Below are 27,218 nucleotides of genomic sequence, written 5' to 3'. Positions count from 1 at the left end.
TTAATAATTAATTTAAGATACCTTAATAAAATTATAGTCCGAAGTTTATTAAAATATTCTAAATAGGGATTAATATATTCTTAGCCGGTAAGCACCTCGTTTTTTATATAGGCCTAGCAAAAGCATAGCTCTTAGTTATTAATTATATTTTATATAACGTCTATAAGTCGATATAAGTGGCTAAGATTATTAAGAAGGTAGCCTTTAATGTTATTATTATTTAATTCTATACTAGAAGTAATATAAATACCGAAGTTTTAATACTTATAGATTAAATAGTAGGCTTATTATACTTTTATAAATAAATATATAGAATAAAGGTAATATAAGATTAGGCATTAGTTATCGAACTTTTTATAAAGCTTTTTTTATATTTTCTTAAAAGAATATTTAGTTTTAGTAAAAATAATAAACTTATATATAATAAATATACCGTAATAGGTATATAGGATAGCTTAATCTGCCGTTATATTAATATATATACGGTCTTTATTATTAAGCTCCGCTATTGTCTATATTGCCGAATAAGGATCCTTTTTATTAGATCTACTACTTTTATTATTATTACCGCCGGCTTTAAGCTACTTCTATTTAGTTTTAAGTATAACATTGGAATTAATATAGTGGATATAGAGCTATTACTAGGTATTTAGAAACTCTTTATTAAATATAGCTTTTATCTATTTATTATAGTCTATAATAATAATTATAGGGCGACGAATTAAGTATTATTTAATTAATTATCTAATATTTTTAGAGAGAAATCGGAAGCCTTTTGGCCGTTCGTTATTAATAAGATTAAATACTATATTATAAATAGACCTAAAATAGGTCTACCTAGTTACTTAGAATAATAGAAGTTTAAAACGATTAATATTATAGATATTATTAAAATTAATTATTTTTAGGAATTATTTTTATATTTAGAGATAGTAAGGAAAGGTCTAGATAAGCCTAATAAGGCGGTCCGGTTTATTATTAGCCTATTTAATAATATAGGGAATCTCCTATTTATTAAATAACTTAATTAATATAGCCGTTAATAAATAACTATCTAGCTTTTCCTAGTTTAAATATACTTTAACGTTATAAATATTATATTAAGTAAGTATAGAATCCGGGAATTACTTTTATATAATAGTACGGATATTATATACCCGAATATTAATATGATAGCTTATATTTTTAATAAAATCCTTAATAGGTTAGGTAAGCTTTTAGTATAAAGGGTAGGTAAATATTTTAAAGTTTAGTTAATAATTATATTAATTATAGTAAGGGTCTAGTAAGTAGCGTAAAAGCTATTTGCCTTTTTTTTACACTTTTATAATTATTTATTATTTATAACTATATTTCCGAGACCTTTATTATCGGATTCCTATACCTTTTAAAGGACCGGGTTCATTAAATTAATTATATTAAAATAAGTATTATATAAGCCGACCTATTTAAAAGGTATATTTATACCGTTTTACGATACTAAATCTTTTAGCCCTCGTAAATATATTAAGTTAATTAAAAAGGGCCTTTATAATAGGCTTTAAGTTACCTAGGATCGATAGGTTTAGGATAGTATTTAAAAGGGGGGAGGAGGATTTCTCGAATTAAGTATAATAGGAAGCTACGGAGTATAGTTTAGAAAAATAATAGATTCGAGGGAGGGTCTTATTATAAAGGTAAATATAAGGGTAATAGGTTTTTTTAAAAACCCTATATCTTTTATTAATAACGGCTTAGCTTATATTATTAAAAGAGGGCGGTCGTTAACTTTTTATTTATATTAATAACTTATTAAATAAGTTTAAAAGTATTATTAAAATATTTTAAAGTAGGCTATTAAGGGTCTTAATAGCTATTATTAAAGGAAGATAGACTCCGCTTTAGTAAGATATAAAAGAGAGTAGTATATTAGATATTTTATATCCCCTTTAAAAAATAATATATAAGGTAAAGTATAGATTTAAGGTATTTAATATCGGGATAAAGGGCGCTATAAATAAATAAGAGTCGAGGTAATATAATAAGCTAAAAGGAGTCGGTTTTATTAAAGAAACGGCGTTTAAAGTAGAGTCTTAGTTTAATTTTAAAGTAATAAGGCTAATAGTAGGATAATAGATATATTTTTTATAATAGCTCGAGTAGTAAGTTATTAATTAAGTTATTATATAATTAGGGATTATTAATTCTATAGAATTAGCTAGTATTAGGATGGCTATTAATTAAAGAAGGGGATAATAGTATATCGATATATTAGTATTTTAGAGGATATATTATATTATTAGGGCTACGTTTTATAGCTTAATGGTATAGATTATATTATAGTTTAGCTATTAAGGGTAATATATATTAATATTAAGTATTATAATTAAGATAGTGGAGGAAATTTAGAATAAAAAAAATATATTGGAGTAGAGCGGTAGAATCTGGATACATTAATAATTAAATTTCGAGCTAATTATAAGGGTAAACGTACATGCTGCTGTAAGGTATATGCCGCTATATTAATTCTGCATGCCTCTATATTAATTCCCAAAAATAAAAGCTAAAGATAAGTATAATAAAAGCTAAAGATAAGTATAATATAATCTAATAAAAATCTATTTTATATAAATTCGTTAAAATAAAAATATATTAACAAGGGAGCTTTTACCGCCTTTAAGATAAAGTATTTATAGCTTATATATATTTTTAAGCTAATGATAGTACGTAGCTATTATGCCCGTATAAGAGTTATGCCCGTATATCAATTCTTTATACCTATATATTAATTCCCTTTTTTAATTAGATTAAAATATACTAAAATCTTTTAAATTTAGCTATATAATAAAAAATAACTTTAATTTATTAAAGGTTAGCTAAATCGTACTTTATTTATTATTTTTTGTTTAGGTTTTAAAATAATAATTTAATAATAGCTTAAAAGCCTACTATATTATTTAAAATAATAATAATTTCGGTTTTATAATTCTTAAAATAACCTTTATTATTAAAAAGGTCTTTTTAATAAAGTTCGAACTATTTAATCGCTTATTTTTATAAAAATATAGCTATATAAAAAATATTTAAATCTATATTAAAAGATTTATAATATAAAAGGTTGAATAAGTCCTAATTTAGATTAAGAATTTTTAAATCTTTTAATACTCTTATTTAAAATAATTAAAATATTAAATTTAAGTTTTTCTTAACTATTTATAAGGGTTTTAATAATATCAATAATAGCTTTAAAAATTCGAACCTCCTAAATTAAGTTATTAAACTTATCGGTTTTAAATTTTAAAGTAACTATTACTTTATTTAATATAGTTTATATATATAATATTTTTATTATTTTATTTTTAAATAATAGCTAAATAAGCGGTATTATTATTGAAGAGCTTAATTAGTTCTTTATTATATTTAGTATTTTTATTAACTATATACTTTATTTAAAAATAAGTATCCTTATTAAATACTATATCTCTATTTAAATTATAAATAACGTCGGGTATTTTATTATTCTTAATAATAGCTAATCCTTAAGCTAGGTTCTCTAGTTATTTCCCCTTAAAAAAGAAGTAGTAAGAGGTATATTATTAAGAAAATATCGTTCTTTATTATTAATTAATTTCTAAAAAATAAACTTATTGAATAAAAGCCATTAAAGGGCTGCGTAGCTCAGTAGTATAAGTCAGGCTATGCCCGTACACTTACTTAATTTTTAATATGAAATCCACAGGTACCCAGTTCGAACCCGGGCATAGTTACCATTTCTATTGCTTATAATTAGCGACCGTGAGTAGTTAGGTACGTGCCTATATGCCCTATATATACACTAGGACGGCCAGTACCCTAGCTAATAAAGGTCAACCTCTCTAATAACGCACCTAATACCCGGGCTACGGGTATAATATTTACAGTTTATATACGTACATACTATATTCTATATCGTATACCGTACTAATATAATACGTTATATAACGTATTACGTAAGGAGATTAAGAATATATACCCATACCGTAATCTAATAAAAAAGGTAGGCCGAACCGGCTACCTTAAATAGTATTGCCCGGACATAGGTATAATATAATTTTATAAAAAAAATAAACTATATTAGGCAGGTTTTCCGGAAATCCTTAATATATTATATAAACGTACGTGCGCCCGATAATATAAGCTAGAGAGACAGTACGTAAAGAATAAGTACTATATTACGACCTAATACGTATAGCGAAGCCAGGGTCCTACCCTATAGGACCGCAGCGGCTACTATATTATATATATATAAATACGGACTTACAATAACTCCCCTCGGAATAAAAGAACTATAAATAAATTACGTAACTACGATTATATAATAAAATAAAGAACGGACGCTTATAAATAAATAAGACGGACGTTTATAAATAAGTAGGACGAACGACTATTTAATAAACGATTAGATAATTATAAATAATATAAGATAAAGAATATATTTAAGATTAAGACTTATATATAATATAGATTTAAGCCGGGCTTAAGGATAAACTTTCTATAGCTCCTTCAATTATTAATTTTATATTAAATTTTATAATTACTTTTAGCTATTTTTATTAAAAACCTTTTAATAAGATTATTATTAATTACTAAAGTTTTACTTTACGGCTTATAAAATATAGCTTCCCTTAAAGTTATTTGATAACCTATTATTATTATTTAATCCTTACGGCCTAAACTTCTATAAACTTACTTTATTACAATTAGCTAACCGTAATACTTTAATAGCTCTTATTTAATAAGTTTACTCTTTAAAAATTAACTAATAATAAAGAACGATACCTTCTTTTAATAATATACCCCTTATTACCTCTTCTTTTAAATTTTTTTTTAAAAAACCTAGCTTAAGAATTAATTATTATTGAAAATAATAAAATACCCGACATTATTTATAATTTAGACGGGGATATAGTACTTAATAAAAATATTTATTTTTAAATAAAGTATACCGTCAATAAAAACACTAAATATAATAAAAAATTAATTAAGTTCTTTAATGATAATACCGCTTATTTAACTATTATCTAAAAGAAAAATAATAAATATATTATATATATATAAATTATATTAATTAAAATAATAATTACTTTAAAATTTAAAATTAATAAGTTAAATAACCTAATTTAGGAGGTTCGAACCTTTAAAGCCGCTACTAATATTATTAAAACCTCTATAGATAATTAAAAAAAACTTAAACTTAATATTCCGATTACCTTTAATAGAATTATTCAAAAATTTAAAGGATTTTTAATCTAGATTAAGATTTATTAAACCTTTTATATTATGAATATCTAAAATAAAGCCGAGTATATTATATATATAGCTATTTTCTTATAAAAACGAGCCCTTAAGTAGTTCGAACCTCATTAAAAAAACTTCCTTAATAATAACGACTATTTTAAAAATTATAAAACCAAAATTATTATTATCTTTAATAGTATAATAAACTTTTAAACTACCTTTAAATTATTATTCTAAAACCTAGACGAAAAACGATAAATAAAGCGTAATTTAGCTAACTTTTAATAAACTAAATCCGCATCTTATTCTATAGCTAAATTTAGAAAACTTTTGATATACCTTAATTTAACTAAAGAAACTTATATCTTTATTTTTTATTTTAGACTAAAGGACGAAGTTAAGAATAAATTAGTAAAAATAAACTAACCTACCGAATTCCTATTCTATATAAAATAAGCTATTTAGATTAATACCTAACTTTATAAATAATATAAAGAGTAATATCGTCCTATTATTACCGAATATTCAACTATCTATAAAGAATAGTAAAATAGACTTTAAATAATTAAATAAAGTTATAATAATATCTAAAAATAAAAAAACAAAATCGTCCTATAACTTAGACTAACCTCGTAATATTATATAATAATATACTTAGGTAGAAGTTATTAATAAAGATACCTTTAAAAAAGATAATTTTAATTTTAAAAAGAACTAAGTTATAGAACGACCTAAATAAAAAAAAATCTACTTATTATAAAATAAGTAATTTATCCTCTTTAAAAGAATAAATAACTATATTAAAAATATAAAAATACTATTAATAATTTAAGATAACCTTAAGTTAACTCTAACTTATATATAATATAACGACATTTTTTAGATAGAATACTTAATTCATAACTATTATTACTGCTTCTATTAGAAGAACGATAATTAATACTACCTACAACGGTTTACTAATTAATTAATTCTTAAAGCCTACTTAAAAGTAGACCTACCTTTTTAAATTACGGATATAAAAAATAACGACGTCGTTACTTTCTCCTTAAACCCGTATTACCCTCTAATTTATATTTTATATAAGCCTTATTAGCATCGACTTATTTTTATTTTCAAGTAAATAGCCTTATATTTTATTATTTATACCTTAATTATTATAGATAATATGAAATTAATTAGTTAACCGGCCTTTTTTAAATAAAGTTAATTATAATAAGATAGTTTATATTATATTTTTTAATTTATGATAAAGGGATATAATAATCTTAAAGTTAAGGATCTAATAATATAAATTTAAGGAAGATGTTTTTTAAAAATACTATTAAAGATATACCTCTTATCTATGAAAAATAGCTAAATTTATTATTTTAATATAGGTTTTATAATAATATAGGATATTTAATTTAATTAAAACGGTGTAATTTAAATTATAGTTTTTTAAGGGGGCTAAAATAGCTTTTTGTTCAATAGTATTAATCTTTTTATTAGCCGGTATTATTTTTTAATGGTATAAGATATTTTAAAAAAGAAATCGGTCAAAGTTCGCCTAGGTATTTAAAATAAGTATTTATATATTCCTGGCCTATAAATACTTTATCCTTAATATAAGCATATTTAAAACGTATCTCTTAATTATTAATTATATTCTATATAATATCAATAAACTAATATAGATAATTAAGATTATTTGAAATATAATTTCTAATATTATTATTATTTAATTTAATATTAAAGGTAATATAAATACTAAAGTTCTAGTATTTTTATATAAAATAGCGGGCTTATTATGTTTTTAAAGGTAAGTGTATTATATAAAGATATTAAAGGATTAGGTATTAATTATTAAACTCTTTATAAAGCTTAATCTAGGCTTTTTTAAAAGCTTACTTAATTTTAATAAAATAATAAGTTTTTATATTATAAAGACCTTATAATATATATAAAAAGAGCGCTTATTAATAAATATACTAGTATAGGCCTTATCTTTCTTGTTTAATATAGTTATTACTTATATTAATAGCTAATATCCTTTATTATTAGATTTATTATTATTACTACTATAACTATGGTCCTTAATTTATTTCTATTTAGCCTTAAATATAACGTTAAGATTAATATAGTAGATATAAAATTATGATTAAATATTTAGGAACTATTTATTTAGTGTAGCCTTTATTTATTTATTATAATTTATAATAATAACAATTAAAAATAAACTATATATTAATTTATTAATTAACGGATATTTATTAAAGAAAATTAAAAACCTTTTAGTTTTTTATTATTAAAATAGCTAAACGTAGTATTATAAATAGATCTAAGGTACGTTTATTGAATAACTTAGAAAAAAAGGAGTTTAAAGTGGTTAGTATTATAAATATTATTAAAACTAATTACCTTAAAGAATCGCTTTTATATTTAAAAATAATAAGAAAAGGTCTAGATAAGGCCGATAAAACGGTATAGTTCGTTATTTATTTACTTTATTACATAACTATAGGATATTTTATTTATTAAATAGCTTAATTAATATTATAATTCATAGATATTTGATTAATGTTTCTTAATTTATATAAACCTTAATATTATAGATATCTTATTAGGTAAATAAGGACTTTAGGAATTCTTTTCAAAATAATATATATATATATATATCGTAAGCTTAAATCCTAACTTATTAGCTTATAATTTTAATAATATTTTAAACTACTTAAATAAGCCTATAATATAAAGGGTATATAGAGGCTTTAAGGCTAGGGCTATAATTATATTAATTATATTAAAGGTCTATATAGTAATATAAGAGCTATTTACCTTCCTTATAAGCCTTAGTAATAACTTATTATTTATAGCTATAATTATAAAACTTATATTATTAAATATTAATATTTTATATAAGCTTATGTTTATTAAACCGATTATATTAGAAAGTATATTGAATAATTTTACCTCGAGTTTTATACTTATTCCGCTTTATGATACTAAATTTATTAACTTTAATAAAAATATTAACTCGGTCAAAGAGAATATTAGAAGTTTATTTTAAATTATTAAAAATTAGTAGATTAAGGATTTTAGTTATAAGAAAAAATAAGCGTCGATTATTTTAAATATAATAAAAGGCTATTATTTAAAAGAACGCTTTATTTTTTTATTTTTTAAAAAAAAGGATTATAATAGGGGTAAATAAGGTAATAAATTAATTTAGGGACCTTATAACTTTTATTATTAATTAATATATTTTTATTATTAAAGGAGTGTTACGGCTAGCTAGTCGTAATAAAGTAAGTTTATAAAAGTTTAGGCCGTAAGGATTAAATAATAGTAAATAAGGTTATTAAATAACTTTAGGGAAATTATATTTTATAAGTTATAAGGTTAAACTTTAGTAATTAATAGTAATTTTATTAAGGGGGATCTTAATAAAAATAGTTAAAAGTAATTATAAGATTTAATATAAAGTTTATAGTTAAAGAAGTTATAGAAAATTTATTTTTAAATCTAGCTTAAATTCATATTATATATAAATCTTAATCTTAAATATATTTTTTATTTTATATTATTTAAAATTATTTAATTATTTATTAAACGGTTGTTCGTCCTATTCGTTTATAAATATTTATTTTATTTATTTATAAACGTCCGTTCTGCTTATTTATAAACGTTTATTTTTTATTTTATTATATAATTATAGTTATATAACTTATTTATAGTTTTTTTATTTTAAGGGGAGTTATTTTAAGTCTGTATTTATATATATATATAGTATAATAGCCGCCGCGGTCCTATTGGGTAGGACCCTGGCTTCGCTATATGTATTGGGTCGTAATAAGGAGCGCCGTAATTAATTATTAATTAGTCTTAATAACCTATATAATAAATTAAAAAATAATATTAAATTACTTTTTTATAAGACAAAAAAGCTATTAGGATTATTTATTGAAAAGAAAGGGGCTATATTTTAGAAAAAGTTATAAGAAAATAGTCTATTAAGGTTTTATTATTATTTTAAAGAAATAATAAGTAAAATATAATATTAGTTATATATTAAAATAATTAATTATAAGAGGTTATATATTTTATAAGAAGTTAGTTAGGAGCTTAATAATAAGGTCTTACTGCCCTTAAAGATTATTAGCTCTATATAATTAACTAATATTACGGTAATTATTCTTAAAAAAATAATAATAATAGTTAACTAGATAATAATAAAAAGCCGTAATTAATTGATAATCATTTTTATAAAAAAGGAGGTTTAGTAATAGTAATATTACTTCAAAATTAGCCCTATAAAATATTCTTTTATTCAATTATACAAGTTATTATTAATAAATAATATAAATTGAACTTTAAAGCTTAATAATATAACCTTAAAGTAAAGAGAGTAAAAGAACGAAAAAGGCAATGATATTTCATAAATATTTAGTAAAATTTAATTATATTAACAATATTTTTTTAGGCTATTTAGAAAGCTGAATAGCGACGCCGGTATAAGGGCGACGCCGGTATATTAATTCCCTATATAATATACTTATATAGTTATAATCGTGCCGGTAGGTAGGCACAAAGCCCCTAGCCGAGGAGCTTACTTAAGCGTATATATAGTATACGTCTGGTATATAGTACTAGAAATAACTAATCTTTTAAGTTAATTAATAAGAGCGTAATATATTACCTATCCTTTTATAATACTTCTAGTACTATATAGGTTTTCTAGCTATTAAGAGGCGGGCGCTAGGCGGGCAGAGGCCGGGTTCGAGTCCTACCCGTAATACTAATATTTATATATATTTATTAACTTATATTAAGCTTAAAAAAGATATATAGACTATAAATTAGCCAGTAACTTGGTAATTATATAAAAGCTAGGTACCTACCTTTAAGATTAATATATATACCTTCCTTCTAAATAAGCGGGCGCCGGGCGCCGAGTATGTATAGTAAATCGCAACTCGGAATATATCACTTAAGGAAGGAGGGTAATTATAAAGGTACTAGTAGGTAGGTACGAAGCCCCTAGCCGAGGAGCTTACTTAAGTATATATATGGTATACGTTTAGTATATAGTACTAGAAGTGACTGATCTTTTAGGTTAATTAGCAAGAGCGCAGTATACCACCTGCCCCTTTATAATAGCGAGTAATGTATTATAATAAATAACGTACTTTTTATAACCTTTTAACTTTTTTTTTAATAAATTAACTTAACTATAATATATAAGATTAATTAAAACGATATATTACCCTCTTCTTTATTACTATTTTAAACTCCTTCATAGGTTTATATATTATATTTAGGTTTTCTATAACTATGATATTATTATAACTATATATAATTTAATATCTTTTATATAACCCCTTTTAAACAAGATTGTTCTTTTTTTAAATATTAATACTACATTTTTAATTTCTAATACCTCTATTCTAATATTATTTAATAACCTTTCAAAGTATAACTAGGTCTTTTTTACTCTTCAATATTATTAAATATTTTTATGTTTATATAAAGTTTACGGTCCTTTATTTTAATGATAATAAATTTATAGGCTAATTTTTCAATAACTTTAGCTTAAAAATAGTTATATTGTATATTAATATAAATAATGTATTTAAATATATCTAATTTCTATTTAAAAAGGTAGTATTTTATATGCTTTTTATTATTATAGTTAGTATCTTTAGGTTCTAAAAGCCTCAGCTATTTAACTTTGAATTTAATAATACTATGATTTTTACTTTAAAGTTTAAATAAAAATAATTATTTTAAAGTTAAAAAGTATATAGCTTATTTACTTAGAACTAGCTTATATATTATTTTTACTTATTTAAATAAAGAATATCATTTTGAAAGTAGGGAAAAAGTTATGTTTTATAATATATAAAATCTATATATACATTGTTTTTTTTTATTTTTTTTGTTATCTAAGTACTTTAACGGGCTAAAATATATAATGTTAAAAAGCTAAAAGTAATATAATAAATAAGGAGGTATGTAAAAAATCGTAATATTTTATTCTTTATAGTATTTATTAAAGTTAGTCGATTAATAGTTATTATAGTGGTTAAATATTAAAAGGTAATTAGAGCCTCTTATATAAGTCCTTATGTATTGATTAAAATACTTTAATTAATTTAAACTATTATTAATTATTTATTTTTATTTATCTAAATAGATATACTATATTATTAAAAGTTAAATATTAATATATTAAAAAAGATAATATTTACCTTTAATAATAATATAACGTACTTTACTAGTTAGCCGCGCATATCAGTCAGCCACATACTTTTTCTATAATACGCTTTATTTTTAGCTATTTAAACCTTTAACATATAATATTTTAATAACCGTAATGCTAATTTATATTTAAAAAGAAAAGATTATTCTTATTATTAAGGCGATCTAATTAATATATATTATAAATTATAAATTAAGTAAGTAAAGTACTATAAAGATAAATAATATCTCTAGAAAATACTTTATATAATAAAATAAATAATTGATTATATTATAATTATATTTAGCCTTAACGATATAAATTCGATTTAATTAAAAAGAATTTACTTTTTAATTTATTATTAAATTAGATTTAAAAAGGTTTCTTTTACGATTTATTAATATAAAAAATATAGCGAATCTTTTATTATAGATATAAAATAAGATACCCTTTAAAAAATATTAAGCTTAGAGGTTTATTAATTTATAACCGACATTAAAACTAAATTTAATTATTTATATAATTATTAAAGGGTACTTTAGAAGGACCTAAAAGTCATTATAAAGTAGTTTATATTATTAAGTAATATAATAATTAAATACGGTATTAATAATAAAGATCTATATAACTTTAATAAGATTAGCTTTATAATAGGTATTATTACCGGTTTAATAATCGTTATATATCTTAATAAATATAGAAAAATAAAATCCGTCTAGCCTAGTAACCGTAAATAAGCTATAATTATTAAATATATTAATTTAAAAGGGTAATATATCCTATTTTTTATAATCGTTTAAGGATCTTATTACTTTATTAATTAATTAATAAAATTAGGCTTTTTAGGCGACTAAGTAATTAAACCGATTATTAATAAATAGACCGAAAATAAAACTAGCTTAGACTAGATTAAGTATTTTAATAAATATATTCGGGCTTATATAAAATATGTTTATTAGATATTTATAATTAATAAATATAAAAGCTATTTATTAGTTAAATTTAACGAATATTATAAATAAAATGATATTATAATTATTAATATACCTCTATATTTATCTTACTTATTTTAGCTATTAAATATTACGCTTTATTTACTTTTAAATCATATATATAGGGATAAAATTAACTTATTTATTAAATATTCCGTTAACTATATTATAAAATCCGAGTTCTTTATTACCTTCTCTAAGGCCTATAATAAGATCTTTATAAATAAAACTATTAAATCCGCCTTCTATAAAGCTAGTATTTTACCCTAGGACCTAAATTATATAATTAAAAAGCTTAATATATATATATATAGATATTTATATTTTTTATAACCGATCTTTTAATATTATTAATTTAATAATCGTAAATGCCCTTTGACTACTATAAAGCGCTTTTATAATCTAAATTTATTAAAAATCGGATCTTAGTTTATTAAGAAAGCTCTTTAATATTAATAATTAAAGCGGTCGACCGGTTAATAAAAGTTATATAAATAATAGTATATTTAATTATGATTTTAACGGATTAAATACGTATATTTTAGGATATTAAGTTAACGCTTATTAAGTACCGGAGAGCAAAATTTTTTTATATTTAATTTAAAAGAATATTTAATATAAAGAAATTTTAAGTTATTTTTTTTAAAAAAAAGGGGAAATATCTAGTATTTTAAGGAAATAAAAAAGGGGGTCTATTGGAAAAAGGTCGTTCGGCTTAATAATATTACGGTATATATAATAAAATAGGCTATAATATATAAATATATTCTAAAAATATAAAATTATTTAGTAATTTAGATATTAATAAGAGCTAATTAATTTTTTATATTATAGTTATATAAATTTATAAGATATTTGAAAGGTTAGAAAAAGTGTGCGGCTAATCAACATGCGCGGCTAACTAGTAAAGTACGTTATATGTAAATAATATCTAGCTATTTATATATATGTTTGAAATAGTAAAAATCCATTTTTAATTACTAAGCTATTTTATATAAGGCCTTTTTTTATAATTAAAAGTTATAATAATCTTTATATATAATAATATTCTTATTCAAAAAGCTACTCTTATTTAAATTATAAATATCGTTATTCTATATTTTATATTTTATAATTATATTTTATATAAGTACGAATTAGCCTTTCATAATAACAAAATCCTTAATTAAAGCCCTTTAATAATTAATTCAATATTAAAATTATACTTCTAGTTTAAAAATACATTATATAAAATTAATTATTTATTACGGTCTAGTATATATTTTATCATATATATTTAAAACTTAATTGGCTATTTTTTATATTTCTTTTTATATTAGCGGGGGCCCTTAACTAAGTAAGTTAATAATTTATTTTAGAATTCTTTTTTATATTATCATCTTTTTTATTAAATTTACTCGTTTTTTGCCTTATATAATACGTTTAATATGTTCATAGCAAAAGTTTAATTTAAGAGTTTCAAAGGTAAAGGTAGCTTTTTATATAGATATTTTTAGGTTTTTTTTCAATAATTTAAAAAATAAGGATAATTCGGCTTTTATTTAAAGACGATTATATATTCGTATATTAAAAAAAGGTATCTTAATAATAAAATAAATAAAATTAGGAGGACGTATATCGCTCGCTATAACACGCCGCTTACTATATAGGTACGTTAACGTTATTAAATATTTTAATAATCTTTATTTTTAATACATAATCGGCCTTATTAGCTCTATATTTATTAATGAATAAGTTTTATTATTAACCTTTATTAAATAGACCCTTAAGGCCTTAATTAACTTTAATATTCAGAATAAAAAGGAGGGTAGTTTTACTATATTAAATAAAAAAGATAGCGCCGTTAAGGGCTTCATAACCTAGGACTTTAAGAATAATAAACTGATTATAAATAAGTTAGTTATTAAAAACTCTATTATTATACAATCGGTTATTACATTTTAAAACGAGGGCAATAATATTTCTGAATATTCAAAATATTAATAATAATAATAATAATAATAATAATAATAATAATAATAATAATAATAATAATAATAATAATAATAATAATAATAAATATTCTATAAAATATCGCTATCTTATTTTTCTTCTTTAAAGTCTTCTTACCGATTAAAGTATAAAACTTACTTTATTATTTTTCTATAGCCCCTTATAAGTACTTTTTAATAGTACTATTATTAATCAGTTATTTATTATTTTAAAAGATATTCACGATTTACTTATTAATATTTAACTATTTATTAAAGATTCTTTTTTCTCTAAATCTTTTATTATTTACAATTCCTTAATTATATTTAATATAAGTTTAATATTCATAGCTCTTAAAGTAAGTTAAAGTATAAATACTAATTCATTATTCAAGCTTTCAATAATAGTCCCTTTAATCTACTAAATAGCCCTGCTATTAAATTACTAAGTATTTTCCCCATTAGTATTTTTAGTTTACTTATTAATTACTTTCTTATTCTCCCATATCTTCCCTCTATAACGGCTTACTAATTAATTAATAATTATTTATTTTAACTTTAAGTTCTTTTTCCTTTAAAAAAAAAGGTAAAAGGAAGTAGGTTTAATAAGGGTAGCTTATAAAAGTATCGCCGTTATTATAGAAATAAGCTATGATTTAAAACTAATAATCAAATTATATAGGAGGCCTTTATAGTTTCTAGCCCCGTTACCGATATTTTAATAACCTTTTATTTTATTAATTATATTTGTTTTTTACTAAGTAGCGCCCGTTTACTAAACCGAGCTTATTAAAAATATTCTTATTTCAACTTATATTTAAGTTACCCGTAATATTACTTGATTAATCGATACCTTCGTTCTTTATAATAATATACTTATATTCTTTATTTATTCTATTTCTAGCTATATTATAAGTTTTGTTATCCAGGTAATACTATTTGACTATTTAGATTATAACCTAATTTCTCGACTAATGAATACCTGCCGCCCTAAATTTAAATTTTTTAACCTTATTAGATTTACTTATAGGTTACTTAGCATACCTATTTTCTATATAGTACCGTACTTATATAAGGTAGCCATATATAGTAATTACTTACAGTTATAATTACTGACGGTCGTAAGAAGTTATTATACTAGATCTAGCTATTTATACAGGCTAGTATTAGGAGGTTTTTATATATTAAAATAGGTAAAGTTAGCTATTTAGGTATAGGGTTATATGGCGGAAGGTCGGGCGGAAGTTAATAAAAGGGGATAATAATGAGAGTTCGGCTAGCTACTAATAGGATTAGTAATTAGGTATATAGTGCAATATACTTAGTTTTCCCGTTATATAATATATTATATATATTCGTACCCTAGCGGATGCCTCCGCCGAGGGGCTATATAGCTTATATTTAAGGACTTTAATACTGTAATATATATCGTAATGAGTTCTGCTAGGGGGGCTGTGTCCCACTTTTACTAAACTAATTCGACCAATAAGAGGCCAGGTATTATTCTAACTAATTTCTATTACTACTAATTATTTATTTTTATTTTTATTTTTATTTTATGTTAATGCATATATTTTGATATTGCCGTTATTATCTATTAAAAGTAAAGTTATAATATTTTTTTAATGAAAAGTTTATTAATTAATTTAATTATTCCTATATAATTAAAAAAAGTATAATTTATTTAACTTACCGTATTTATATTAATTACAACGATTAAAATGGTTTTAAACGTATTAATAAACTTATATATATAAATATAGCTTTACTATAACTTAATATAATTAAGAAGGAATTAATAAATATTAATAGAAATTCATAAAATCGAGATTTATTGAAATCTTTTAATTATTATAATAAAAATAAAAATAGTTTTTAAATTATATTTATTTATATAAGCCGGGTTTAAATAAAGCTAATAATAAAAGACTAGAATTAGTTACTTACTATAGTTAGCCGAGAAAATCGCGATCATTTTATTAGTTAGAAAAATGGGACACAGCCCCCCTAGCCAACTGACATAGCCCCCCTAGCAGAACTCATCGTAATTACTTATATAAACCCGTATATTTACTAAAAGATTTAACTAAGAAAACTTCTTTATTATTAATTCCGTCGTTTTATTTATTTTTACATAGACTAATTTTAAATTATTATAATATTAATAAAGATTTCTTTTTCTAAAAAGATGTTTTTAAAGATTATTAATTACTTTTTATAAAAAAAGGTACCTTTATTATCATTTTAATAGTACCCGCTCTACTTAATAGCGACTCCTTAATATTTTTAATTAAATTTAATATTCTTTATTAAGATTTTAGAGCTTTTTAATAAATGACTTAAATATATTTAAAAGCCTTTATTAAAATACCGTATTCTTTCAAGTATTCTTTTAATAATTCTTTTAAGATATATATTTTTTTATAATTCTTTTAAGATATGTTCTTTTTAAATCGTTGGTTATTTATTTTAAATTATTAGTTTTATTTTTTTAATTTTATATTATTATTATAAAGATATTTATAACAAGGGCGTCGTTCATAGTTATCTTTGTTATAGCTATATATACTTTTAAAGTTTCCGTTATTCTTTTTTAAACTATTATATTTTATTGTATTTTTATTAGTAGTTTATTAATTAAGTTAAGTTTATTTATTAATATAAAGAGCACGTACGTCCTTATAGCTTATTTTCCCTTTTGTATAATCTAGCCTCTCAAATAGCTTATTTATGAGGTTTATAAATCTAGGCTAATATTAAATATTAAAATTAAATATTGATAATTTATATATTCAAAATAAAGGTATCTTTTTAAATTCTTTATTAATTTATTAATAGCTCCTTTAAATATTTAATGATCTATAAAAAGTATGAATATTTTATAGTCTTCTAAAAACATCTAATTCAATAATCTAGGCTTTTAGTAATAATCAAAAGGTTTTATTATTTTTTAGCCTATTTTTATTTCATTTTAATAAGACTTTAACTCAAATAGGCTATATAGCACTTTTTTATTTTAGATTTATAGGTATAAAGCATTAACCTTAATAGGATTAGCTTTTAAGAGAAATTATATAATATACTATATAGTTTAATTATACAATATATATAATATGCCCTATATATATATATACCTAATTGATTATAGTAATTTTAATTTAAAAGATACAATATAATATAGATAGGTAAGTTATATAGCGGTATAGGCCGTTAAGATCGACAGTAAAGGTCGACTATTAAGGTCGGCCTTAAAGGTCGAAAGCTATACTTATTAAAGATGTTCTAAAATCTAATATCAAAGTAGAGGTTTTTTTTTAAAAAGAAAAAGGCTAACATAACTAATATTTTACTACTTATATTAAAGCTTATAAGAATTTTTTTATTATATTCTTTATTATATATATAAATATAGATATTATTTTATTATTTATAAATATAATTACTAAATAAACCTATTAAATAATAATATCTATTAAAGTCGTTATTCAATAGGCTAATAATATTTATCGCTCTAAATATATCTACCCTTCTCGGGCTTAATTGATTCGACCCATTTAACGCCCTAGCTATTATAGCTTATAAAGATATACCAGTAAAATAATATAATATGTTTTCAAAATATAATATTTAATTAAATAAGATTATAAATATTATAAATAATTATATTAAATATAATATTAAGATTTAATAACTTAATATCAACTTTGAAATTATATTTTATAAAACTTACCTTATAAAAATATTTTGTATTATAAAAAAAGATTATTTAAAAGATTTATAGACCTTAATAAAAAAGGAAACTATTATATTAAATTTAATTATCTATATAGGCTAGTACTAGGAGGTTTTTATATATTATAGTAGGTAAAGTTAGCTATTTAGGTATAAGGCTAGAACTTAAAAAGATTTTATATAGCGGAAGGTCGGGTAGAGATTAGTAGTTAGGTATATAATATAATATACCTAGTTTTCCCGTCATATAATATATCGTACATATTAGTACCCCGGCGGATACTTCCGCCAAGGGGCCTATAGGCTTTATAGTTTTTAATTATAATAATAACTTTAAGTTATATTATAAATTTATTATAATATTATTAAATTTAATTTTTATCTTTTTATAATATCCTAGTAACTATATACCCTAATATTATAGATTTTAATAATAAACTTAAAGGTTGTCTTTCTTATTATATGAATTTTAATCTTTTTTAGCTATTATAAGAAGTTTAATAATAAATATAAGGTCGCTTTCACTATTAAATTTAATAATGACCTATATTCCTTTAAGGACCGTGATTTTATCATCCGATTTTCTGCTAAAAGTATCTACTTTATTAGTTTTTTAATCCTTTTTAGTAAATAATTTAAAATTGAAATTCTGAGATAAATTCGGTCTATTTAATTTATTATTTATTTAATTTTTTATTAATTAAAAAATTAATAAAGTCTTCATACTCTATATAGATTGTAATTTTATATTTAATTCTTCATAATTATAGTTTTTTTTTCTAAATACTTTAATTATAATTATGACTTTCTTATTATATATTTATTAGCTTAATTTTAATCTATTAAATATTTTTAAGGAAGAAAAAAAAACGGTGAAGCTTTTTTATTTTATTTTATTAATTTAAAACTATTCTTTTTAATAAAATATAAAGTATCCGTTTCGATTTAAAAGATTACTTTAGATTAAGGATTACAGTTATTCTCCAAAACAACTATAATTTTAACTTTCATAAATACCATTTTATAATCTAAATCCTAAATAAATAATATATTTTTTCAATTAAAATATCAAGGGATTTAATTATGTTAATATCATTCTTAAAGAATTATTAATTAAAACAAATAAACTTTAAAAAATACTTAAATAACTTTAACATTTCAAGGTATAGGCTAGTAGTCCTTAACTATTTTTACCTATAATAATTATATATATACTTATTTTAGGCTGCGTGGCTTAGTAGTATAAATTAGGCTATGCCTGTATATATTCGCCTAATGTTTAGTACGAATTCCATAGGTACCTAGTTCGAACCCAGGCGTAGTTACCATTTCTATTATTTATGATTAATAACCATAAGTAAGTAGCTACGTACCTATACGCCTTATATATATAATAGGGCAGCTAGCGCTCTAGTTAATAGAGGTTAATCCCTTTAATAATATACCTAGTACACCGGCTATAAACATAATAACGTACAGCTTATATATATATATTCTATTCTATATCGTATATTACACCTACGTAATATGTTATATAATATATAAAAAAACTTATATAACGTATTATATAAGTAGATTAATAATATATACCCGCACTATAATCTAATAAAAGAGGTAGGCTAAACTGGTTATTTTAAATAATATTATTTAGATATAAATATAGTATAATTATATAATAGAAAATAAACTATATTAGGTAGGCTTTTTAGAAATCCTTAATATATTATATAAGCGTGTGCGTACCCGATCATATAAGCTAGAGGGATAGTATACAGAAAATAAGTACTACCTTCCTATATATACTTACTTTAATATATTATTATATTTAAAAGATTTAACTTTTTAATATAAAACTTATATTTTTTAGGTTCGGTATAGAATTAAATATCTCAAAGTTTTAAAAATACCTTTTTAAATTATTTTTAGATATTCCAAGGTCGGGGGAGAAAATAAAGACGTTGTTAATATAAATAATAATAATAATATCTATAATTCTTTCTAAAAAATATAGTTTCTTATTATTTAAAATATAAATAGTACGTCAATAAATCCGAAGGGGATAACTAAATATTTAAAAGGTCCTTTGTATATTTGAAATACTGCTTTTATTTATCTCTTTTTTTAATATATATTTCATCAAAAGCTTTTTCAACATTTATTTTAATAAATTGTTAAGTTTTATATAGCATGTTTTTAAGTTCAATAATAAAGGGTAATCAGTAATAACTTCTTAATAATCAAATTAAGTTCTTTATAGTCGATTATAAGTCTCAATTTCCTTTTTTTCCCTTTAGGAACGAAAAAGAATAATACATTAGCGGGAAATAAAAAAAGGTCTAATAAAGCCTTTTCAAACTTTTTATAAATATATTTATGAAGTTCTTTTTATTCTAGTATATTTATTGAATATAATAAATAAAGTTTTAATTTTATATCTTTTTTAAACTCGATTTCTATATCTTAGCTTTTATATTTTAAAAACTTTATAAATTCTTTTTTTAAAATAAATAGTTTTATATATTTTTAGTATTTTTTAGGTATAATTTAGAGTAAATATAATTCTTAAATATTTATATTAAGTATAGTTATCTTAATCGGTTCTAATTTTTTTAATATAGGTAAAGTATTAAAATTCTTTTTATTCGTTAAAAATTATATAAAATTTATTTAGACTTTTTTATCTTAGGTCGTTTAATAATCAAGTTTTTTTATTGAAATTAGCCTATATTCTTATTCATTTATAAATTTTCTTCTTTAAATGATATAGTTTTTAAAATTATATTTCAATTTGTTTATATTTTTGTAATATTATAAATAAACTATGTTATTTAGTTATGAATGTTTATTTAGAAGGACGTAATGTCCTAAAATATATGTTCATTATTATTTTAGATCTGTTTATTTTTCAATATATAACAAGGGTATAATAATCTTTTTATTCTCTATTTAACTTTAGATTTCTTTATTTTTTAGGTTAATAAATAATTCTATCTACGCGCCATTGTCACGATAGGTAAAGAGGGAATAAATAGAATAATAAGTAGATTCTAGGGTGCTAGGCTTTTAGGCCTAGCGGTCCAGAGGTTATATAACCCTTAAAGGATCCCCCTAAGTACCTAAAGTTCGGGCCTATTAGGGACTAATACTTAATATCGTAATATTATCCCCCTTTTTAGCATAAAAAGTACTATCTATAACGCTTAAAAAAGATTTATCCTAAATCCTTAATTTTAATCCTTTATAGACTTTTATATTTTTTAATCCCTTAATAATTGATGAATATTATAACTATATTATTATTCAGTTATAATAAAATAGGATTATTATTACCTATAGCTTTTATTTATGATATAAGGTTCCGGGGTAGTCAGTCCTATAATAGTAAAGTATTTTTTATAAAAACCTATAAAGTTATTAATATATTAAAAAAGCTCTATATATTATATTATATCGGATCTTTATTATACCCTTTTTAATTAGTTTAATATTATAATTTACCGTTCCTTATTTATAACTTAACTACTTATAATATTTCATATTCTTATCTATTAAAATTATAATATATTAATAATAAAGGTTATTTATATTACCTAAATAGAAGGTCGTTAACGGCCTTTTAGAGCTTATTTAAATGAAACATTAAATATATTTTATTACCTATAAATAGTTTTATAATCTATATACCCCCTAAATTAATACCAATAATGAATTATAGGCTATTTTAAGGTTATTATAATTTACTAATATCTTTCGTTTTTTAATAGAATACGTCTATAAATACTTTATTACCGATTTTTGAATTATTTAACTATTAATAAAGGTTAATATATTTCTAATATCTTATTTAGGTAGCTTTTATATTACCCTTAATAATTTTTTAAACCTTATAAATATCTTAAGCTATTCATTTGGCCTCGGTATAATTAAACTTCTTTTGAATTAAATTAAAATACTAGGTTCTAATAATCTAATTAAAAAACAGTTAAGGCTAATACTTAAATTCTATTTTATAAAGCGATAACCCTATCATCTTATTTAACTAGGCCGTATAAGTAAAATCTATTATAAGGAATATATCGCTTTAATTGTCTTAATAATAATTTACTAAGGGCCGTAAGTATTAAAGGTTATATTAATTTAGAACCTCGGTTTAGCTATTTATTTATAAGTAATTTATTATTAATAATTATAGTTTAACGTTATAAAGTTCATGTAACTTTCCATAAAAGTTTAATGTAAACTAAAGGCCGTAGTTGAAAATAATAGTTTTTAATGGCCCAAAACTTAATAATACTTTTTTACAGAATATTTAATTTATATTTTATATTATAATAATTTTATAATAAAGTACTAAGATAGCTTCCTTATCTAATCTATTATCTATTATATATATCGTATTATAGCCCTTTTAATTAGGGGGTATTGTTATAAAGTCTATCGAGATATACTACTACGGGTGGGTAATTAAGTATTAATAAAGGCCTTAGCTCCTTTTAATAGCCTATCATAAGGTTTTTAAAAGCGACGGTATATATAATAGTTCGTAATATATTAATATATATCCACCGTAAAGGTAGATTGATAATATTGTTATTTAATTATTATAACTACTTTATTATAGCCTAAAAATATGAAGAGTTTTTATTTATATACTTTATAAATAACTATAATATATAGGTTATCCTTTTTTAAAACAATAAGCTTAATATTTATTATAAATAGGCCGTCGTTTTAAATTTTTTATTATTTACGGCCTTTACTAGTTAGTATTTATATCGGGGTTAATAAAGGTATTATAGGGTTACGATTTAGTTTTAATATCTTTTTAATTAATAAATATCCTTAAAGCTCGTTTTCTAATATAAAAAAGCTAATAATAAGCTTAGGTTATTAAGTTACGGCCTTTAATAATACTTACAATTTAATAGTAATATTTAATAATAATAACCTTAATAGTAATAAGACCTAGTTATAATTAGTCTTTTTTAGCGCCTATTAGGTCCTAACATCCTTTATCTTTTTTAACAATAAATTAGTTAATATATTTTCTTATCCTAATTAATATTAAATTTAAAAGGCATTTTATTATAAAGAATAGAAGCAGCTAATAATTTATAATAATATCGAACTTCTAATAACAACTAACTAGCTCTTTATACTATTCTTTTAAAAAGACTAGTCTTTAAATACCTTATATTAATTTATGTATTTAATATATATTGGTTATATAAATAGTCCTATGGGTTAATAATAACATTATTTAAGTTTCTTTAAAACGAGCTAGTTTTCAATTATTCTTCCTTAATTCTTTTCTATTGAAGTTATTATTTTTATAACTTAAATGTAAAATAAATTCTATATTTATTATATCGGTATATATCTTAGTTTTTTTTAAAAAAAGTTCTACTAGGAGGGCTGTATTAGCTGATTAGGGGGGCTATGTCCTATTTTTGTTAACTAATAGGATAATCGTAGTTTTCTTGGCTAATTATAATAAGTAATTAATTCTAGCTTTTCTTATTAACTTTATATATACTCGGTTTATTTAAACTTATATTATTCGAAATTGTTTTAGTTTTTATTATAATAAATAAGAAATCTTAATTAATCTCGATTCTATATAGTGGTTTTTTTATAGTTTTATAGGCGTAAAAGATTAACCTTAACGGGATTAGCTTTTAAAGGAAATTATATAATACGGTATATAATATAACTATATGATACATATAGTATGCCCTATATATATACTTAATTTAATATAGTGATTTTAATTTAAAAGATATAATATAATATAGGTAATTAGGTTATTTATTGAGTTCTGCTAGGGGGGCTGTGTCAGTTGGCTGGGGGGGCTATATCCCACTTTCATTAAACTAGTTCGACTAATAAGAGGCCGGGGATTATTCTAACTAAGTCCATTACTACTAGTTACTTATTTCTACTTTTATTTTTAGTTTATTTTATTTATTTAATTTATTTACTTTAATTTTGCCGTTATTATATATAAAAAGTAAGGTTATAATACTTTCTTAATAAAAAGTTTATTAATTCATTTAATCATTCCTATTTAATTAAAAACATATAATTTATTTAACCCACCGTATTTTATATTAATCATAACAATTAAAAAGCTTTAAAAGTATTTATAAATTTAATATAGCTTTATTATAATTTAATATTATTAGTAGAAATTGAAAAAAATTAACAAAAATCGAGATTTATTGAAATCTTTTAACTAGTATAATAAAAATAAAAATAGTTTTTAAATTATATTTATTTATATAAGCCGGGTTAAAATAAAGCTAATAGTAAAAGACTATGATTAATTATTTATTAGCCGAGAAAATCGCGATTATTTTATTGGTTAGAAAAGTGGGACACAGCCCCCCTAGCCAACTGACACAGCCCCCCTAACAGAACTATATTTATTACTTATATAGCGGTACGGGTTATTAAGGTCGATAGTATAGGTCGATCGTTAAGGTCGGTTATAAAGGTTAAAGGTAAGTAGAAATATTCTGAACTTTAACGTTAATATAGAGGCTTTTAAAGAAAGGGCTAATATGGTTAGTATTTTACTATTTTACTATATTAAAGCTCGTAAAGATTCTTTTTATTTTTATTATATTCTATATTATATATAAGTATAAATACTTTATTATTTATAAGTAAATTTATTAAGTAAATACTATTGAATAAATACTATAATATACCTTAGCTGAATAAATTATTAAATAACTAGTTAAACGGTAGGTTAGTTGGATAACTATTTTGATATATATTTACTCTATAAGTAATATATAGTTAGTACTTAGCGGGCTAAGATACTCTAATAATATTAATTAGTAAGTCGGCCCCTCTCGGGCTAGGCGCCCTCTTTAGCCAGCTTAATACCGAGGTAATTATAGTTAGTAAAGATAAGCCTAAGAACTAATATAGAGCCTTCTAGTAGTACGGAATCTATTTAGGTAGGATTATTAATATTATAAATAGCCAGGTTAATATAGATTAAAAGATCTAGTAAATTAATACCGGGTTTAAAATTATATTTAAAGGAGTTTTTAATATAGAGAAGTACTTTATTCTAAATTAAAGGGTATTATTAAGAGATTTATTGACCTATATAGAGAAGAAAGCTATTATATTAGATCTAGTTATTTATATAGGCTGGTATTAGGAGGTCTTATATATATTAGAGTAGGTGAAGTTGGCCGTCTAGGCGTAGGACTAGAAGTGGTAGAAGGTCGGGCGGAAGTTAATAAAGGAGGGTAATGATCGGAGTTCGGTTAGCTGTTAGTAGTTAGGTATATAATGTAATATACCTAGTTTTCCCGTTATATAATATATCGTATATATTAGTGCCCCGGCGGATACCTCCGCCGAGGGGTCTCGATTTTTATTAATTTTAATTAAAACCTCTTTAATTTTGACTTCTGCTAGGGGGGCTGTGTCAGTTGGCTAGGGGGGCTGTGTCCCATTTTTCTAACCAATAAAATAATCGCGATTTTCTCGGCTCACTATAGTAAATAATTAATTCTAGTCTTTTACTATTAGCTTTATTTAAACCCGGCTCGTATAAATCAATATAATTCTAAACCGATTTTAATTATTGTTATAATAATTAAAAGGTCTAAATAAATTTCGATTTTTCTTAATTTTTATTAATTTCTATTAAGTTTTGTTAATTTTTACTAATTTTTATTAATTTCTTCTTAATTATATCAACTTATAGAAATAAATAATTAGTAGTAATAGAAATTAGTTAGAATAATACCTGGCCTCTTATTAGTCGAATTAGTTTAGTAAAAGTGGGACACAGCCCCCCTAGCCAACTGACACAGCCCCCCTAGCAGAACTCTTAATTTTAGCCTTTAATTACCTAACTAAACTACTAAAACTATAGCTTTATTAATATTATTAAAAAAAATGCTTTGAATTATTATTATCTTTTTTTACTGCCGGTTATTAAGCTTTTTTTCTGTAACTATTTAACTTCTATTTATTATTGATATTACTAACTACATACTCTATAAAGCTAATCTATTATTATTATTATGTTTAAATACTAAATAACTATAGTATATACTCTACTTAATTAATTATAATAATAAATTTAAAGCCTAAATATCAGTATTTTTATTAAAAAGTTACGATAACTTCAATTTTATAGGTAATAATAATAAAATTAAAATAAGTAAGTAAAATAGATTAAAATAGGTAAGTTAAGGTAAATAAACAGAAATAACAGTAGAAATAGATAGTTAATAGTAATAGAAATCGGTTAAAATAATCCCTAGCCTCTTATTGATCATATTAGTTTAGTAAAAGTGGGACAAAGCCCCCCTAGCAGAACTCTTTTTTAATATCGTTATAGTACTTCTGAAAGTAATACGGATCTAGGGAGAAGATATCGATATCGTTATCTTCTATATTTATAATTCAAAAAGGTAGGTTTATTTCTAAATAGGCTTTAGAAATCGGTTTATTAATAAACCGTTATGAAACATTTAAATTATCGTTTTTTAATAAAAACAATAAGAATAATTATTAGTTAGGTATTCTATTTAAGAAATATTATTATAATGTATATGAATTAATGTTAATTTAGGGTTATCCTAAATTATTAGTCATGTCTTTATGTTTTTAATTTGATTGTTGTTTCTTTAAAAAGAACGAATTAGTCATTTTATAATAAGTAGATCTCGTTTTACCTAGGCCCTTCTATAACTTAATATTTTTTAAAAAATTAGAATTACTTATTTTAAAGATGTCTTTATTAATAATTTCTATTTAAGTATATCATTACATAATATTATAAAGTTCATCTAAGTTATAGGATAATTTAATTTATTTACTTTTAAATATTATTCTATAGCTAATTAAATATTTAAAGGTAATAAAATAATATTATTGTTCTTAATACTATCTTTAAGTTATTTACTAATTTTATAAAGCAGTTTAACATTAGGGGCTCGTAGCGTTCTAGCTTAGGTTCTAATATTTTGTATTACTTTAAATTATTATTATAATAAGTATTCTAGGTTTTTT

At 21.6% G+C, this 27,218-nt stretch overlaps 2 protein-coding genes across 2 annotated transcripts; both read left to right on the top strand.

Moving 5' to 3' along the window:
• Nucleotides 1-12,045: 12,045 nt before the first annotated feature.
• Nucleotides 12,046-12,195, top strand: BDP55DRAFT_555670 (uncharacterized protein; the record flags this gene model as incomplete). Its single annotated transcript, XM_060569513.1, has 1 exon — nt 12,046-12,195. A coding segment is annotated over one exon (150 nt), but the record flags the coding sequence as incomplete, so codon positions are not given.
• A 357-nt stretch (nt 12,196-12,552) lies between these two features.
• On the top strand, nt 12,553-12,738 carry BDP55DRAFT_555881 (uncharacterized protein; the record flags this gene model as incomplete). The annotated part of the gene is made up of 1 exon (XM_060569532.1): nt 12,553-12,738. A coding segment is annotated over one exon (186 nt), but the record flags the coding sequence as incomplete, so codon positions are not given.
• Nucleotides 12,739-27,218: the final 14,480 nt, after the last annotated feature.

This window comes from Colletotrichum godetiae, assembly GCF_030913485.1.
Source record: "Colletotrichum godetiae strain CBS 193.32 chromosome Unknown BDP55scaffold_29, whole genome shotgun sequence".
Lineage (NCBI taxonomy): Eukaryota > Fungi > Ascomycota > Sordariomycetes > Glomerellales > Glomerellaceae > Colletotrichum > Colletotrichum godetiae.
This window is presented reverse-complemented; position numbering and strand designations above follow the sequence as displayed.